Here is a 14643-nt window from a genome sequence, read left to right on the forward strand (position 1 = left end):
GTGTACTCATTGTCTATTGAAACAAATCAATTTTCAGAGGTTCATTATTTACATTGCAAGACTCTTCACTTGCGGTGTAGTTCCCAATTCATGCTATTCAGTGGGTTCTAGGTTTACACAACTATCATAAGACTAAGAACACTGATATAAAATCTTTAACATTAGAAGAAAGAGATCATAGCAATGCTTAAGTTCAGAACATGCTCAATAAGATTCAATTTGTCAACCAGATTATACTTTCACACAGGGTTGGACAAAATATAGGCAATGTTTAAATTGTGTCTAATTAATTTTATTTTTAATTTGTGTTGATTGTTTTAGTACATGGCTTAGACCAATGCTCTAGTCTGTAAAAAAAAAATACAGAAAGCCATAAAAAATATATATATCTGGTCTGCCTTGGATTATCTCACAATAAGCTACACACAAATTAAAAGAACACACATATCAGTTCTCAGAGTAAACAAGTATCTCTATCCTGCAATACTACATTGCTTTATCAACTTCATTTGGTTCATTACTACTCTACACAATAAGTTGTCAGAAAAAAAATTCTCGAAGAAAGATCGATCTTAAATTAATGTAATATTTGAGTATTCAAAACCCCTCCCACTTTCCCCATGCAGGTATGCTTAAGCAGGTTTTCAATTTAAACAATTCACTCAGGAAAATAAGCAGAGATGAATACTTGTTCCTATTTGTAGAATACAACAAAAGGAAGCCTTTACAGTTAAATCCTTAATTTGTTTTTAAACCAAGACAATGAACACAAAGAATATACACTTAAGTAGTTTACAGTAATAAGTATATTTCTAATAATTTAATGTAGCATTTAATACAATCGGTAACCAAACTGACTTTTAATTTCAACCAAAAAAGCTGAGAAAAATTAGGACAGAATGTTGTGAACCTGGATTGTAAACCTGGTTAAGTGTATAATCTATTTTTGTTTTTTTAAAAACATCTTTATCATCAAGGGCAATATACAACATTAATGTATATAAAAAGTTTGCACAGGAATAGCTTTGGTTTTTTTAAACTGCACACAACCTAATCATGCACATATACAAATGTTCCGCGACAACATCTTTGCCTAATTAACAAAGCAACATTTGCAAGCGGAAACGGTGAAGAAAACAAAAATGACAAATTTGTTGTCCATTAGTCCAGAGATGATATAAATTTCCATAGCGAAAATACTAATGTAGAAGTTAGAGTGCAACTGTTTTGTCTTCATAATGTTGAACATGACCAGGGAATTTTGGTATCGCCTGTCTTGGCAACAGAATGGACATTATCTCCAGTTTGTTCAGCTTGTTTTTAAAAAAAAAGTCATGTTGCTTCAGATGATCATGAAGGAAAGCAAATCCCACAACATTCCATACAGATTTCCAAGCAGTCCGAGGACTCACAGCAGGCGTCCATAATGCCACAGTCCATGTCACATGGGCAGTTACAATCATCCCCAAATTCATCTGGTCCACAACAGCAGCAACAGTTTTCAGATGTACAAATACCACAAGAAGCTTGTCCCAGGATAATGTTGCAGAAGGTGATGAACTCACAGAATAGGCAGGCGAGAATGCAATGCACACAACCATCTTCAAGTGGGGAAAAAGTGCAAATTACCAAACATCCCAGATTGTAAAATGGGGAGGAAGGGAAAGAAAAGTATAAGGTCACATCATGGCATGGCAAAAGATAAAACTAAATAAAAATACACAGGTTTTTAGGTATCTTCTGCTCAGTATTGACATACTATGATAAATCATTTTTTCATGGTGAAATTAAGAAGTCTGTAATTAACTAATTAACATTAGTAATGGTTAACAGATATACTGAGGAATCTCAATATGCTGTTTATTTTACCAAGTTTATACTGGATTGATTCCAAGAGAAAAGAAACACGGTGCTCCATGTCCAAAAACACCGAGAGCATATATTATACGAGTGTATATCTGGCTGTGGCAATGGAGACTAAAGGAAGCATTCAATTTCCTTTCCTATTTCCAGGGAAATACATCAGGTTGTTAGTTTGAAGTCACTGAACAGTTGTCCCTTTTCTTGCCCATGTTAAGATTTTTTTAAATTGTACAATAATTGAGTAGGTACCAGTATACATGCTGTGCAAAAGACTTGCCCTTAAGTTTCTTTACCTTCTGTATTCTTCCCAAAATGTTATGCACTGGTTTACAATAGTTTTGTTTAACTCATACCCATGTTGGAGTTCTTCAGAGTTCCATTTATCTCTTCAAAAAGTGAATGTAATGCAGATATATTGGTGACCATGGATTGTGAATGGTGAAATTACTTGCATGTGACTAGTTGGGATCATAAATTACATATAAACAAATGAGGCAAAGTAACTATCTGAAGATTATACTTGAAAACAGTTATCCATTGTTACTAAATGTCTTCCAAACTTAGTTCCAAGAATTTATTTGAAATATAAGCAATACTCACTGATTTTGTTTTGGACTGGGCAATGGAACTCTTCCTATTTGGATACCCAGTGTCAGTATCAAACACTCCCTGGTCAGATACAGACAGAGGCAGGAAAAAAGCTCCCTCCACTCTATCAGATGTCGTCTCCATTACAACCTCAAGAGCACCAGCTATTGCACCAGTCGATTATTATTTGCAATTTCCACACCAGCTATCTTAAGCAAGATTGCCAATTAATGCCAGTTCTGGGTTGAAGGTCCATGCAGGCTAAGTACTAGATTGAGACCAGCCAAAATCATTTCATATAGGACCCTTCCAGACTGCAGACAGAGCAGATTTTCAGCTCATCGGTCTGGGCTCAATTTAAACTGCGGTCCCAGAGATGAAAGGCCATGTGCTTAACCCACTGCACCACCCAGTTCCCTGATCATTTATTTTTATTAACAAATTAACTTGACCTTTCTTACATGCAACCAGATCTGTTATACAAGAGACCTACATTAAAAATGAAAATAGAATACCACAAATAAATTAAATCAGAACTTTAAAGAATTGCCGGGGCATTTCCTAACCAGCTGGCGTAAGTTTCTGCTGGCACCACTTAAATGGGGTTTTCAAAGTTACACCAGTCAATCTGGAGAACGCCGATGCACGTGTCTGAATTGCATGCAAGTGGATTTGTGTACAAACTGAATGATGTGAAGATTGTTAACTAATCTAAACTTTGAACTATAATTTCTTGCTGACTGAAGTGAGAAAATTCAAAGTTTTCCCTTAGTAGCTAATTTAAGATTTGAACAGGACAGTAGCATATTGTTAAGCTCATTTATGCAACACAAACCTTGGTCCAGCTCCATTTTAGCTAGCTATGCTGGCAGAGTTCAGAGCACTCTAAACAAATCTCCAGACACTCAGTTGTCTCACAGCAAGAATCAAAGAGTGCAAAATCGAAGTCACAGACACAGTTGAGGTCCTCATCAGGGGTCTCCTCAAGACTCATGCAGCAACAGGCACAGCAATCACAGCAGGAATTACAGACACCATGCTGAAAGAAGGAGCAAACCTGGAGAAGGCCAAGGGTGAGCTCGGTGCAGTGACAGAAGAGACAGGCCAGAACCAAAGAAGCACAGCAGTCTGATGCTAAGAGAAAGGTTTGAATAAACCAAATAAAGTCAATAAAATAAATAAATACAGGGTCATGAAAAAGCATATTTACTCAAACATTCTTCCTACACAGCCACATTCAACCCACCTTTTCATTTGCACATAAAATATAGCATCTAATGTACAAGACAAATGAAGTAGACATTCAAATATTTAGACCTTTTTATGGTCTAATACAAGAAGGACAAAAGAAACAATATAAGAGAGGTAGGAGGCCGTGGTCCTTTAAAGTAGACCTATAAACACACTAGATATTGCAAGTTTTAATTTCCTACAGCATTTATGGTAAGGAGCCCAATAGTACCTTCCATAATTTGCTGGACTGCTAACCAGAGGGTCACAAATTCAAACTTATTGAAAGGTCATCAACCTGAAATGTTGGAGGGAATTTTACCGTAAAGAAAAGGTTGGCTTAGGGTCATGTGGGAGGTTAGTGTGTTGAAAATCTGAATCCCTATCAGAATCTGTCTCGAACCCACTCACTTCCAGTTTTAACTGAGTCAGAACAGGGATCTGGCAGTCAACCTGCTCCTAGGAGGCAGGTCGTCCAGTTAAATAGTATAATGAGGCGGAAAGCCTCGGCCTTAACTTCCAATTTGAAGTTAACTTTAGCTGGTCAGGTTTTGCATGCCTCGTGAAAGCCGCCAGCTACTGCAAGGTGAGGCCTGCTGGATTCAGGAGATGAGTACTTTTACACTTGCCTCCTGAATCAAGCGTCCCTGCCTAACCCACCCCTCCGCGATCGGAAACTCCCACCCACGCCGATCATGCCCCAACACCCACTTTCCTCCTCCCCCCACAATCCTCATCCGACAGCAACGACCACCCCCCTCCCCCCACCATCACCACCGATTGATCCCCAACACCCCCTCCCCTCCAGAGCTGATTCCGGCCCCCAATCCTCACCCAAATACCCACTACCCCCTCCGCGATCCAGTGCCACAGGCCTACCTACCCAGAGCCAGCCAGCCCCTCAACATGGCTGGCTGTGGGTGGGAAATTAGAGGTTTCTCTTGCAAATCATGCCCTGCCATTTAATTTGGCAGGGCCTGCAGGAAACCGGTTCGCCCAGGTTTCCCAGCCGCTTTGGAGCCCCCTGCTCCCAACCGACCTTCCCTATTAAAATTCAGCCAATTAACTGGGTTTCTCTCTCCACAGAGCTGCCAAACCTGCTGAGTATTATATTTTCTGTTTTTAATTAAATTACTGTCTTTGACTGAATTCATAATTTACCAACCCCAATAACCAGCAACACTTGCTCTATTAGCTGGGCCTCCAGTTGAAGCACCATGGGGTAGCTCCAAAACTAAAAAGGTCGAGTCCATACTAGAGAGCGCAGCTTCTCGCTAACCAGCCACCAAGAAAGCCCATGGCCAAAGCAGACCTGCCCTACGGACAAGGAAAGCATGTCGGCAAAAAACATAGGAACAGAAGAAATCAAATCGGTTTTAATTTATTTTATTGCTCACTAAAGGTGGAAGTTGTCAGTGGTGGAGAAATTAAGTCCTGCATGATGTACCAGATCAAAATCTTGCAGATTATGCACATTAAGTGACAAATGTGTAGTAAAGCTTCTTTTATTCGGTTGCAATAGCATGCATGCCTTATCTCTCACTCTCTGGAGACGACCCTACTTCACCATCACGGATATGCCAAAATATCAGCAACACAAGTGAGTGGATTGAGACTGCAAAATCCAATTCATGTCAAAGCCTCTATGGCCAACAAAAAGGAGAATTCATCCCATCAGCCAGGAGTGGATTTAAAGGACAATAGGTTAATGTAATGTGTTACCTACTTCAAATGTAACTTTTAATTTTTACTCTACACAGACCCAAACACAGACACTCAATTAAGACACTAAACATGAGCAAGTCACCTTATACATTTAGCAACAAATTTTTCAATTCCAGATTCTGATGGGTGCCAACAATTTTTAAATATAGTGCCAGGCAGGTCCTACTGTGGTACCAAAGAGGGTGCCAATTTTCACCAACTATAGATCAATTCACTGACAGACCCACAATGTCAGCTGAGAGGGTTTTACTAAGTTTCTGACCCAGAAGGTCTTTTGTCATAGAACTACCAAAATGAGATTAAGAATGCAAGTTAACCCATGGATGGAAGAGGGGTAAACAGAAGAAACATTATACTGTAAATTATTCTTCCCCCATCCCTACACGAGGGTCTACACTCGAACACACTGCAGACAATATTCCTGTTGGAAAGCAAATCAACAGGCAGCAATCAGGGGAACTTTAACCTAACTTACTGGGTGAGGAACCCACAGGGTCAGGTGGAATGCTGGCTTTATACCCCGCATAATATCACTCTCCAATAACTTCAATGGAGAACAAAATCAGCAGTGCGTACGATCTAGTCAGTTTTCCCGACAGCGGGTTTGGTTAAAATTGCCCCCAATAAGTCTGCACCATCAGCAAGCGCTCAATTTTCCATCTCATTCAGTTGCAGCACATTAGCGGCAATACTACTAACCAACTACAGGATTGTCCCTTTCATTGATAGCGCCACCAGAAACTCTCAAGCACAAGTTAGTTCCTGGGACCATCTCACTAGGACACAGCGGGCTCTGGAACACAACAGGACTGCAGCCATGGCGTCATCTACTTTTCACTTCTAGTTTACCATTCAGAGCATGCAGAAAGCTAATCCCAATGGTTCTCCAGTGACACCATTCTTACAAATATCATCCAATGCTAATCAGCATGCAATAATAAAAACTGCAACTGTATGCAGGCTTTCTTTGGCAGCCACCAGATGTTTTTCAATCATCTTTATATTTCAACAAAAGGAAAACTACAGAAACATCTCTTTTTTGGGGGTTGGTGGAGAGTAAATTTCCTACCACTTGTGCTGGAGAAAATTGTGCCCAAATGTTAAACACTGAATGGCTGTGAGCTCTTGTAATCCTGGAAATCTGACAATATAAAGAGGTGATGAACATACTTCAAGTAACTTTTCTTTTCCTTGCAGACATAATCAATATGACAGACAAATGATTACAATGTAAATAAAAGTCTGATTGGAATTACTGGACAAAAGCCTAAATACATTTTGCATGCATTCAAAGAGCTACCTCAAGGAATTAATTTACAAAATTAAAGAAATCTTTGGTCAAATAAACATTGCACTTAGTATGGGGAAATATTACTATACCAAACAAAACTATTCTCCAGGAAATATCCTATTTGCAACCTTCAGCAGTTTTGAGGTTTAAATAGTTTGTGGTTTATGATTCTGGTACTGCTTTTGAAATGGATAACAACACAAATGTTGCTCTTAATTTGAAATAATGAAGCATACTGATATATAATAAATGCTCACATGAAAACAAAGGTTTTCTTCTCCAGGGATACTCTATTTTCCATCCCTCCCCCTCTCACTGCTTCGTACACTGCCTGATCACATGTAGACATGTAACCTATTCTTATGGAAGGAGACAAATGTGCATTTAGGGTGCACAAAAAAAAACTAGTTTTAGAATTTTTTTCTACAGATCCTGGAAAATATTTATTATTTGTGGAACAGTTTCATATATCAATTTATATTTCCTCTAAAATATGTTGGAACATTACAGGATGATTATAGTCAACTTGATAATGAGTTTAAGTCTATGAAGGTCAGCAGACAGGGATATTGTAGTTTTTAAAAATTCAGTCATTAATATGCTGCTTCAAATAGAGTCCTCAACTCACTTCCTTTATGTCTTGTACATCCTGTTTTGATTTCCTGAAAAATTAGTTGCTCCCTGAAGCCTATTAATTATCGTTAATATAACTGACTGTTAGGCCCTGAAGGCAGAAGCAGTAATTGACTCATCAATTTATCTCCACTTTCAGGTATTACCCAAGTTCATGACATCGATTAAAACACTATAATGCACTTTCTAGCTTCACTAAACCGGAGTGATTTGAAAAAACAAAAAGCACATCAAGGACTGGAGTTAACTGGCATTTCACTGGTTAAAGATGAATGCAGGAAATATGTATTACTTTCTTACTCCATTATTAAATGCAAATAAGGCACTGGTAAAATAAACTACTGGCTATGGTTTAACAAAGAAATTTGCACGTATGAATAAATCACATTTTTATTCAATACAGATCAGAAACTGAACAGACCATTCTCTGTTTAAATGCAAATTAGAAAAGGATCTAACTAAGCATTTGATTAATCCCCTATATTTTAAACCTAGGGAAGGGATCTAGTTCAGGAGATTTTCATATTTAAGCAATAGACATATAAGAGTCCCCTGCAGTGGGGAAAATAATAAAACACCTAGTTTAGGTGCAAAAATTGGACAGCACCATCAGACTAATGACAGTTTTGAGTTCAATTTGCGGATTGGCATGTACAGGGTTAAACAAGCACACTACACAGTGTACTTCTCTCTATAGACTGTAGATAACATCCACAATGCCGGAATTCTGGGTTTCAGACAGGTTGTATCCAGTTTACACTGCCTGGTTGATGCGTGAATTCCGTTGATCACACACTGCGCTCCTCCCCCAGAAGTTAAATTCTAAATGTTTTTAGACTTTGCCCACAATAGTACCTGCAATCTTCAAATCATTTGCAGGTAGTTTTTAATAAAAATGTGCCAGAAGTCCAAGGGATCCTCTGGGCACATTTTACACCTGGTTTGAAACAGCACTGGCTTTACATTCCATACAGTGTCAAATGTAAGCAGTGTGGGGCTCCCTTTGCTTTGTTCCAGAATCAGACCCAAACACTGGAACTACACTACTTCTAAAATAAAAAGCCTTGCTCTTCCAAAGTTATGTTGAAGCAAAGTAGACTCACCGGTGCCAGGCAGAGATTGAAAAATCAGGCCTTATGCCCAAATTGTGCCCGATTTTCCAAGCTGCAATTTGGGGGTGGAATTCGAGAGAGAGATGATGAGGCTATGCTACTGGCAAATGCGAGCCTCATTTAACTGCATGAATACTTAAATAAGGTTCCTGGTCAAATTTCCTTACTTTGGGTTAAACTCCACCCATAGGGCCCAAGTTTCGGGCCGCGCCGTTCTGGACGCCCGTTTTTCGCGCCACAAAGTGCACCTGAAAAAAACTTCCAGATTCTCCGGCTCCCTGCTGGTCCTCTGGCCCTCGGCGCAGCATGAGCTGCAGGGGGCGGAGCTAGGTCCCTGCGCTGAAAACAGTGCCGGGACCTCTGCACATGCGCGCTACAGTGGGCGCGCAAGTGCAGTAGCTCCAGGCGCCCAAAGCACGCAGCCCCTAGCCCTGGCCGAATGGCCTCACTGGGGCTGCGTGCATAAGGCTCCTCCCACGCCCAGCTCCTGCTTCCTTCGGACCTGACCCGACCCGACTTGACTCCCGCTCCCCCCCCCCCCCCCCCCCCCCCCCCGGACCGCCTCCCCCCCGACCCGACCTCCGCTTCCCCCGCTCCCAACCGATCTCCTCCGCCCGCCCCCCACCGCCCCCCCCCCCTCACCCCGGTCCCGATGCCACCAACCTGTCAATCCGATAAGTCTAAGCTCGAGGTCTTGGCCCGGCCGGGCCCGTTCAATCTCTCTCTCTCTCTCTCTCTCTTTCTCTCCTCCCCTCCCCCCCCTCCCTTCTCTTCCCCCCCCTCTCCTCCCTCCTTTCTCAACCCCCCTCCCTTGTCACCCCCCCTCCCCACCCACCCCACCACCCCTTGCTGTCAGAAACACAGACACTGACAGAGAGTGAGAGACACACACAGACAGACAGAGAGATAGAGACACTGACAGAGACACACTAGGTGGGGCATCCCAGCACGCTGTTGGAGGGCTCCCGGTGTTGCAGTTGGTAAGTAGAAAATGTTTTATTTATTGATTTAAAAAAAAATCTTTCTTATTAATTTTTTTTGATTGGTTTATTGGTTGATTTATTGATGTTTTTAATCATTTATTATTGATGTTGGCTCTTTATTTGTAAAACTGAAGTGTTTAATGTTTGTAAACTTCCCTTTAAACCCCCCTCCCCCCATTCCCTACGCCTGATTTGTAACCTACACCTGATTTTCTAAAGTGTAGACAAGGTTTTTTCGAGCGTACAAAAATCTTCACTTACTCCATTCTAAGTTAGTTTGGAGTAAGTTTTCACTGACGAAACTTTGAAAACAGGCGTAAGTGGCCGGACACGCCCCCTTTTGAAAAAAAAATTCTGTTTCAAAGTGAAACTGTTCTAACTGATTAGAACTGGAGCAAACTAAATGCCGAGAATTAGAATTTCTAAGATACTCCGTTCTACACCAATTGCTCAAAAAAATCAGGAGCAACTGAGGCCGAAACTTGGGCCCATAATATCCACCTAGATAAAATAGGCAATTCTGGGATCTGATAAACTTTTAGCAACCTTGTAAAAAAAAATCTATACAATTTTGTTCTTCAGAGTAAATAAAATGTCATGTCAAAGGTTCCTTAAAATCCCTCAAAAGCATCAGCAAGGATGACATGCATTAACAACTGAACGTAAATTTAAACTTCATATAAATTTGGTAAATATATCAATTGTTAGCTGTCTACCACTGTCACATTTGGGATTTTTGACTACTTTTTCATAGAAAGGATATTTAAGTGTTATTTTAAAATTAAAGATAGTCCAAACATGTTTAAAAACTTCCATACATACTGAAGCTACTAGGACAAGGATTGAGGTGTTGATGAACCAACTTTCCTTAATGTTTACCATGATGATCACAGACAATAAGTAGTTTGTTATCTCATTTCACACTATCAGTAGGCTATTCCCGTGACAGTTTTCTTGAAAATCCAGCAGGGAGTTCTCTGCTGAGAATGTAGACTTGGGAGGGAGTTAACTGGCTGGGTTGACGGGCCGACTGGTGAATCTCCAAATGGGGAAGAAGTTGGCCACTTTCTGTGAACAGAGGGAGAAGTACAACAAATGGATACAAGTGAAGGCCATCAGGATGATCTGCTGAGAAAAAGGCATGAAAAGCCTATGCAATTTATTGCAAGATTGGTGCTGACCAAGCCTGTGCAAGTTTTGTCCATTTCATTGCCAAGATGGATGAAAAGCTTCTGGGATATCGCTGTGTAGTTTAATATTTTTCTTATTCGCGAGGAGGGGTTTGAAGTTAAGTGAAGTGAATTATTTAAGAATTGTTACTCTGTACAATAAAGTAGCTTAATGATTGTGCCTTGCCTCACTGAAGTGCTTTGATACACTTGAAAATCTGGAGGAATGCACACGTGAGGGCATAGGCGAAAGGAAAAATATCAAGTTCAGAGTATAATTATTATTGTTATGCACCTCCCACCTACCTCCTGCACAATACGCCACTGTTATTATATATTGGTCAGTATGGGCACATTGCTGAAAGTAAGATGTGAGAACCACTAACAGAACAGCAAATGCTGCTGAATCCAAGGGAGTATTTAAGGCAGACCCAAATATGCAACAGCTACTCTAACATATATTCGACAAAACGTGTTCTATGTCAAGGCTAAAAAAAAGCACAGTTAAACACCACAAATCTCGATCAGTATTCAAGCATCCTCGGAATGTTAACTCTCACTGCCTAAACTTATACAAGAACATAACATAAGAAACAGGAGCAGGAGGTGGTCACCTGGCCCCTTGAGTCTGCTCCACCATTTAATATCATGGTTGATCTAATCATGGATTCAGTTCCACTTCCCTGCCTGCTGCCCATAACCCTTTATCGTTCAAAAATCTGTCTATCTCCGCCTTAAATATATTCACTAACCCAGCCTCCACAGCTCTCTGGGGCAGAGAATTCCATAGAGCAATCAAAGAGTGCACACATCTGAATTTGTTCTTTGAGGACATTTTATGTTACCCACACCTGCAAAGCATACCACACTGCCCAATTATTTAATCACAGGATAGGGTGGAGAACAATACAATGGAGTCTGAAAATATTTGTTCAACTGATTCCGGTGTTAAAAAGATGGTGCATGGTAATTGGTTAGGATCATTTTTGGGTCAATAACCAGTGGCAGGTTGACAGCATGTGCCCTAACCAGAAGGCTCGAAACCATTCCAAAATTGATTCATGGGCCATATTAACATTCCTCTTGGTGGCCGTCAATGCTTAGGCTGCATCGGCCACTTAAGAAATCTGAGCGGATCATTGCTGACTCCTGCTCTGTTCTATCAAAACCAATTTTTGCAAGTTTGCCCAAAACAAGCGGTAGGTCCCTCATTTACTTACACAAAGGGCCTAATGCCCATTTTAGGTAGTCACCTAGGAAGCTTGCAAAGCTGTCTTTACCAATATGGCGTAAAGTAGGAAGTTGCAGCCCCCCAAAAAATCTGTCCTTTTTGCCCCATTTTCCGCCCAGAAAACTGGCACAAGGACCAATTTCTAATCCCATTGCTGTATCTTTGTTAGTTGTGCAAAATAAACTATTCCATCTCAGTATGGAAGTGTCTGAAGGCACAATAAGTTCCAGTAATATTGGAATTACAGAAACAATTGCCCTGGAATAGGTTACTAAATGTAATCTTATGGTAGGTTTGATCAATAGTAAAAGTTATTACAAGTAAAACAAGAGAAAAATGCATTGCAATTTTGTAATGCATGATTATTATAAAGCAAACTTAGTGGTTTTGCATCAATTTTAAGATTCAACACATTTTGCACATACTTTGCAATTATTACCAATCTCCTTATTTCTGTGCAATTGCAGAAATATATGTTGGCTTTTATTTTGTGAAATCAGAGCTTTTTCTCCTCACAAGGAGTAATGCCAAGACCGAGCATGGCGCCTATGCAGCGTTGCAGTCGAGAGTGTTGAATACAACATGCTCACCATTACTTTTTTGATCTGCAAACAGATTCATCTGGTGGGAGTAACTGATCAGTTGCCCTTAAAAAAAAAATAAGGTTTTCCCCAGGGGCACAAATGACACGCTACTGAGCCATATAAAGCAGGTGATTTGCAAGTTCAATCTTGTTCTGTGCTGCATTCGTTGATTTCAGCCAGACAATGGTAGGTGCATTACAACCAGTCTCATCATCCCTTAGATAGGGAGGAGAAAATTGACCAGAACTCCAGAACCTGAATAGCATCCAATTGCCCTGCTCCAACTGCACATGAATGTCTGGCAAGTGAGGAAAGGGATGGGCTTGGCTGTTATGACGCAATAGTTGTACAATCTTGCGAACACACTCTTTGGCTTACATAAGAAAAAAGGAGACTTGGGTGAGGTGCCATACAGTACATGACACTGTCCTTCAGGAAAGGAGAACATTTTTAAAAAAGACATGAAGAGGATACAAGAAAAAATTTATTTTGAAAGGAATTCAGGTACTTGAATTTAGATTATGCAAGATAAACACAGGTGGGATTTTGATGCTCACTCTAAACACACCTGAAAAATTTGTGCATATTTCTAAATATACCATTAGGTATTCACACTGATGATCACATGACAAGCAACCAGACTTGCATGATGTCAGATCCTTAAATGATATTGAAATATATCCAATGACTGACTGCTAGTGAGTCAGGATAACCAGATAAAGTAAAATGATTCATCAGCCAACAAGGTAACTAAATCATTTTTCCCAATCTGCTTTGAAGAATTTATTGAATGAATTCTTCCTTGGCAAACAAGAAGAAATAATGCTGTAATTCTTAAGAATTCTCTTCAGATGAATTATAAAAAATCTTTTATAATTCTACCACTGTAGAAAAATCAGCATAGATAAGTAGTTCCTACTAGTCTTGTTCCATAACATTATTTAAAACAAACACTGGAATGTAATAAGAAAATAATTCTGCATAGTTAAACTTACCTTCTGGTGTGGATGCTGGTTTCTGAGAGTTTGTAGAGCTTAATTTGCTTTTCCTGCTGCCATTACTGCTCACAGAAAGGCTTGATTGGAGTTTTCTGTGTATTTTCTGAGAGACTGGAGCAGAGAGCTTTCTGTGGTCTGAAATCCCATGTGTGCCCCCGTTGTGGATTCCAGTTACATTACTCAGACTCGTGTGGCCATTCTGTAATTTGCCAGTTTCCCCCTCAGTCTGTTCCAGTGCTGAAGTAGTTGGCCAAGGCAGTGATTGAGGTTGAGCTGAAAGAATATATGCAAGCAGGAAAATGAAAACTCAGTTTTATTTTTCAAACAAAAGGTTGATATTAATCTTTAATTTGCACCAAAAATTGAGTAAAATGTTATAATCTAGAGTTGTGGAAGTCAAACTGCTGTAATGATCTTTGAACAGCAACTTTTAATCCAACATGTGATTACAGGTACAAAGTCTCAAATCCGGCGACCTCAGGACCGGGACCTTGCCGATTTTTGGGTTTCAGACAAGAAAATCAAGAGCGTACGTATGCTACCAAATCAGACAAAGTACTAATGGTGGCGTGGGTCAGGTCGGGTCAGGCAGGGCCAAGGCTCGGACCGATCACACGCCATTTAAAACAGAGGGGCGAAGCCAATAACTAGTCGGGCCCGCCGGTTTTTGGACAATAATTCCGGATTTTATTTTATTGAATATCAAATGGGATTTTCTCAAAATGTCCAGTTTTCGGACAATTCCGATTTGAGACATTGTACTTGTACTCGAAAATCTGTTGCAAAATATATATTTTTAATAAACCATTTATTTGCTACAAAATAACATTGGTTTCAATATAATTCAGTGCAAAAATGTTAGTCAACATATAATCCAATGGCACTTACAAGGACAACTGAAAACATGAAGGCCAGAGATGGGTCTTTTTCCAGGAAGCAAAAGAATCATACAACATTGACTACACGTCATTGACTGTAAAGCACTTTGGGATGAACGGAGGTTGTGAAAGGTGCTATATAAATGCAAGTCTTTTTTTAAACCATTAAATTTGGTCAAAATGAAAAAGTACAAAGTACAGGTTCAACCTCCCTTATCTGGCACCCGCCCTGTGCCGAATAAGGGATTTTGCCAGATAAAGGGAGATCAGCCCGGGATGGGGGGAGGCGCGGAAAAGGCGGCCCGAGGTCGGGGGGAGGGGGGTTGTGGAGGTCGGCGCAGCCCCTCGCGGGCTGAGT

At 40.3% G+C, this 14643-nt stretch overlaps 1 protein-coding gene across 3 annotated transcripts in view; it reads right to left on the minus strand.

The window, feature by feature from the left end:
- Positions 1–298: 298 nt before the first annotated feature.
- Positions 299–14643, minus strand: part of mdfic (MyoD family inhibitor domain containing) — a 196704-nt gene continuing 182359 nt past the window's right edge. For all 3 annotated transcript variants that reach the window (XM_070901621.1, XM_070901620.1, XM_070901622.1), the window contains 2 exons: positions 13405–13680; positions 299–1601 (listed from right to left, as the gene is read on the minus strand). In XM_070901621.1, coding sequence (XP_070757722.1) covers positions 1351–1601; positions 13405–13680 — 527 coding nt within the window. In that variant the 3' untranslated portion in view covers positions 299–1350. The remainder of the gene's footprint in view (positions 1602–13404; positions 13681–14643) is intronic.

Source organism: Pristiophorus japonicus, chromosome 15, assembly GCF_044704955.1.
Source record: "Pristiophorus japonicus isolate sPriJap1 chromosome 15, sPriJap1.hap1, whole genome shotgun sequence".
Lineage (NCBI taxonomy): Eukaryota > Metazoa > Chordata > Chondrichthyes > Pristiophoridae > Pristiophorus > Pristiophorus japonicus.